The sequence below is a fragment of the Bidens hawaiensis genome, unplaced genomic scaffold (genome assembly GCF_021521415.1).
Source record: "Bidens hawaiensis isolate Kalapana, Puna unplaced genomic scaffold, B.hawaiensis_p1.1 tig00038986_1, whole genome shotgun sequence".
Classification (NCBI taxonomy): Eukaryota; Viridiplantae; Streptophyta; class Magnoliopsida; order Asterales; family Asteraceae; genus Bidens; species Bidens hawaiensis.
In genome coordinates, this window is record NW_027496840.1 from 196,586 (window position 1) to 200,944 (window position 4,359).

General features: G+C 36.6%; 1 protein-coding gene across 1 annotated transcript; it reads right to left on the minus strand.

Annotated features, from left to right (window-relative positions):
- Positions 1 to 427: 427 nt before the first annotated feature.
- On the minus strand, positions 428 to 4,066 carry LOC143590742 (uncharacterized). Its single transcript, XM_077071133.1, has 5 exons — positions 3,641 to 4,066; positions 1,662 to 2,093; positions 753 to 1,047; positions 557 to 695; positions 428 to 455 (listed from the first exon to the last, which is right to left on the minus strand). The coding sequence occupies exons 1-5, from the start codon at positions 4,064 to 4,066 to the stop codon at positions 428 to 430; spliced, it is 1,320 nt and encodes a 439-aa protein (XP_076927248.1).
- Between the last annotated feature and the right edge of the window lie 293 nt (positions 4,067 to 4,359).

Below are 4,359 nucleotides of genomic sequence, written 5' to 3' on the forward strand. Positions count from 1 at the left end.
TTTGAATCAGATGTAACTAATTCAAGCCCCCAAAGTGGAAAGTTCAAGCCAGAAAGATGACATGTCTTCTTTGCCAACCGTGTCAACCGAGCAGTAGAAAGTACAAACGTGTTTGATTTTGAGAGATCGAGGGAGATCGGTGAAGTAACTTATGATGTTCACAAAGCTAGAGATAAGAAAACCGGAGAAAGTGAGGCATTGAAGTCGTTACAGATGACTATGATGGTGTTAATATGGTTATGAAGTATGTTAATCACAAACTTATTGAATATATGAATCGTAAGCTGTTTAATCGAGTGAGGTTAAATTAAACGCCTTATGATACAACTTTTGGAGGGTGTGTGCTAAATTACTTTGTTGTTTGTTTAATAGTGCATCTTGCTTTTACAAACTTGGAATAAAAATAAAAATACTAGTGTTCATGAAATCATGGTACATCTTGCTTATACCAGAACCTAAGATCAGTTTTCGTTAAACTATATAGTTAATATATGGTTAAAATTATACCTACTGACACCTTGACAGCACACTAATAGAAGCATATGTCGGGCTCTACCTGAGTGTTATAGTAATAGTCTTGCCAAGCACAAAGAAGATTAGTGACAACTCAATGAAGAATATTGTGTTGATTAACATTCGGTCAATGATCCATCCAAAAACAGTGAATCCGCCTGTATTCGACTGCACATACGCCACTGCAAAACACAACACACGTTAAAACAAAATATAGATAACAATATTTTCGGACATACCAAATGATTGTCGCTTGTGATATGATGACGTGGAAGAAGCGAATCGGTTATGAATAGCAAATGGCACAAAATCACTTGACTCGAGCTCACTCTCTGAAATATCAAGGCTCATTGAGCTAGTAGCAGCTTCCATGTTCTTACTATCAATGGATATTCCAGAAGCATCATTTGAGTCGCATGTTGCTAGTGCGTGCCATCTACACGCAACGGATCCAAGCCCTTGAGCTCTGTGTGAAATCTTTGCAGCTGCAGATAAACAAAGTGTGATCCCTACTAGCTGAAGAATCGATAACACCTGCATGAATTTGATTTCATTTCATTGTTTAAGAACAAGTTTAAACAATATAACTTAATATTTGATATATAACCAAGTTTTGAAACTGTTCCAATCAGGTCACTCATAAAAAGTTTTGTTCCAATCAGGTCACTGAAGTTTTCTTTTTGTTCTAATCCTAGAAATTTTACCTGTATAGCAGGTTATGTAGGTTTTTTATTTATTTCTAAATAGTTTAACATTGCAAAATAAATTTTTTAAAATGTACAAAATTTGTAAAACTTGAGAAAAAAAAATTAATTGTGAAAATTGCAAAAAAAAAAAAAAAACTTAAAAATTGCAAAAGAAAAAAAAAATCAGATTTTTCATTTTTTTTAAGTTTTCCAGATTTTTTATTATATTTTCTCAAATTTTTAAAAAAATATTTTGCAATGTCAAATTGTTTAGAATTAAAAAAAAACCTACATAACCTGCTATCCAGGTAAAATATCTAGGATTAGAACAAAAAAGAAACTTTAGTGACCTGACTGGACCAAAACTTTTTATGAGTGACCTGATTGGAACAGTTTCAAAACTGGGTTAATATTCTATAGAGTAATCCCTTGATATTATAACCATGTTGAAGCTTTACTTACAGCAAAATCACCAGTGTTGATGAAGTTAATAATTCCTTGGTTTTCAGTGGTCTGTAACAGAGCTGAAAACTGACACGCGGTCACAACCAAGAACTCCAGAAGAAGGAAAGCTCGAAACCTGTGGCTTATTTTTGATAAACAATAAGCGAGACGCGTGTGCTCTTCAATATAAACAGAAACATCCAAGTCTCTTTCCAGTATCTTGCTATAGTTTTCAATCCGAATCACTTGCAAATTTCCCACCAAATTAAACAAAGCAGCGCCTGACAAGAATACTATGGCCGAGTACGACCAGGTTACAAGTGATGCTAGAAGAGTCACAGCAGGCAACCACCATGAATCATGAGGCAGATAAACAACTCGAGCGACCTCACGAGCGGTCTTCAATAAGAAACATACCAATAACCACACCCCCAGCCCTTGGAAAAAGCCCTAAAAACCATTTACATCATGTTATTTTCAATCTTAATTCAACTGTAGCAGTTCTAGTCATCATGTACTTGAAATTCAATTAAAAATAAAGATCCTTCACACAAACTTGGACTTAAATAGAGTTCATTAATCTTTATCAGCCTAACATTGGTCAATTTTAGGGGTGCAAACCAGTCGGCCCGCGTCCGAGCTCGGCTCGTTTCAAGCTCTACTTTTAAAGCTCGAGCTCGTGTAAATGAGTGGAGCCGAGCCCGGGCTAGAACTCGGCTCGTTTAACTTACAAAGAGCTCGAGTTCGGCTTGTTTCGAGCTCTGTTATTAAAGCTTGAGCTCTCAAGCTTGGCTTGTTTCAAGCTCTACTTTTAAAGCATGAGCTCGTGTAAATGAGTGGAGCCGATCCCGGGCTTGAACTCGGCTCGTTTAACTTACAAATAGCTCGAGCTCGGCTTGTTTCGAGCTCTATTATTAAAGCTTGAGCTCTCAAGCTTGCCTTGTTTCAAGCTCTATTTTTTAAGCTTGATCTACACTCGTGAGCAGTTTTTCAAGCTCGAACTCGGCTCGTTTAGCTTACAATGAGCTTAAGTCCGGCTCGTGAATAGTTTTTCAAGCTTCGTGTAAACGAGTTGACTTTCGAGCCGAGCCCAAGCTCAACTAGGCTTGAACTCGGCTCGTTTAACTAACAAAGAGCTTGAGTTCGGCTCGTGAGTAGTTTTTCAAGCTCTGTGTAAACAAGTTGACTTTCGAGCTGAGCCCAAGCTCGACTATGCTTGAACTCGACTCGTTTAACTAACAGAGAGCACGAGCTTGAGCAAGGCTTATTTCAAGTTCTATTTTTAAAGCTTGAGCTCTCAAGTTCGACTTGTTTTGAGCTTTATCTTTAATATTTTTAAACCTTGAGCTCTGCTCGAGAGTCATGAGTACGTTAAGCTCAAGATCGGCTCGTTTATTACTAATTATTTAATTTATATACATTTATAGTTACTTTTATCTATGTATAATTACATACATGATACATCTGATTTGGGGTGTGCAAGAAACCGAAAAATCCAAACCGAACCGACACAAAAACCGACGGTTTGGTTTTATGTCTTTGTAAAAACCGAACCATTTTGGTTTTGCATGCAATAAAAACCTTAAAAAGCGAACCGAATTCCCAAATTTTTATTTTTTTATGCTAAGTAATTTATAAGAATTTAATAAAAAATGTAGCTCAAATATTTTTGGTCAAACGTATAATAGTTTACTAGTTAACAATTAACAAAATTATTTGTACCTAAATTCATTATTTTCAGCCAATATTTTTTCTTACTAAAATTTTCAAGCTCAAATGTCAAAAACCGAAAATACCGAAACCGAACGATTCCAAAAAATACAAAAACCAAAGTTTTGGTTTCAAGTTTGGTTTTAGCTCAAAACCGCACCTCACGCACACCCCTAACTTAAACATACAATTACTTATTAAAAAATAAACACTAAAAGCTTTTGTACGAGACGATCTCAAGTAACTCGCAAACAGCATTACATAAACACAAAAAACTTGAAGCTTACATAAATCTTCTGAACATAAAGCTGCGGATACAGCACAGCATAACCGTCATAACAATCAACAAACAGAAGCTTCCGTACACCATACTTTCTCAAATTATGAGAAACACATAGCAGAGATACAGCAGCAACAACCGCCTGAGAAATAATAACCTCGAGTTCAAACCGTTTGATTTGGTACTTAGAGTAGTCGGAGTAAACGATTAATATCACCGGTGTTATTATTCCGAGTATGAGGAATGAGATCCAGGAGAGTGTGGTGGTTAGTGGAGTGTGTTGGCAGAAGCCGAAGAGGTTTAAGAAGGATTCGAGTTTGTTTAAGGCTAGTTGTAGTTGTAATTGTAAGTGATCGTCCGTACGGTTGTTGGAGTCGGTTAGTGGTGCTTGAAGAGATGGGTTGGTTTCTGGTTTTGACGGAGGTGTTGCCATCGCGGTGAGGTTGGGGAATGTGAAAAACTGTAAATGAAAGAATGGGGTTGGTAAGATATATATATATATATATTCTTCTATTTTTTTTTCTTTTAGCGACGGTAGCAACTTTATTGTGTGTTAGGTTACGAGAGTCTTGCTGTTTTACTTAGATCAAATTATGTTGTTTTAATTGGACTTAAGCTGGTTTTAGTGTTTGCTTGGGCGTTTTCCCGGGAACCATACTGTCGACTGTTAAACTTAACCGTCGTTATGCCGCCATAAAGCATAACTCTCTGGTGTAACACACGGTG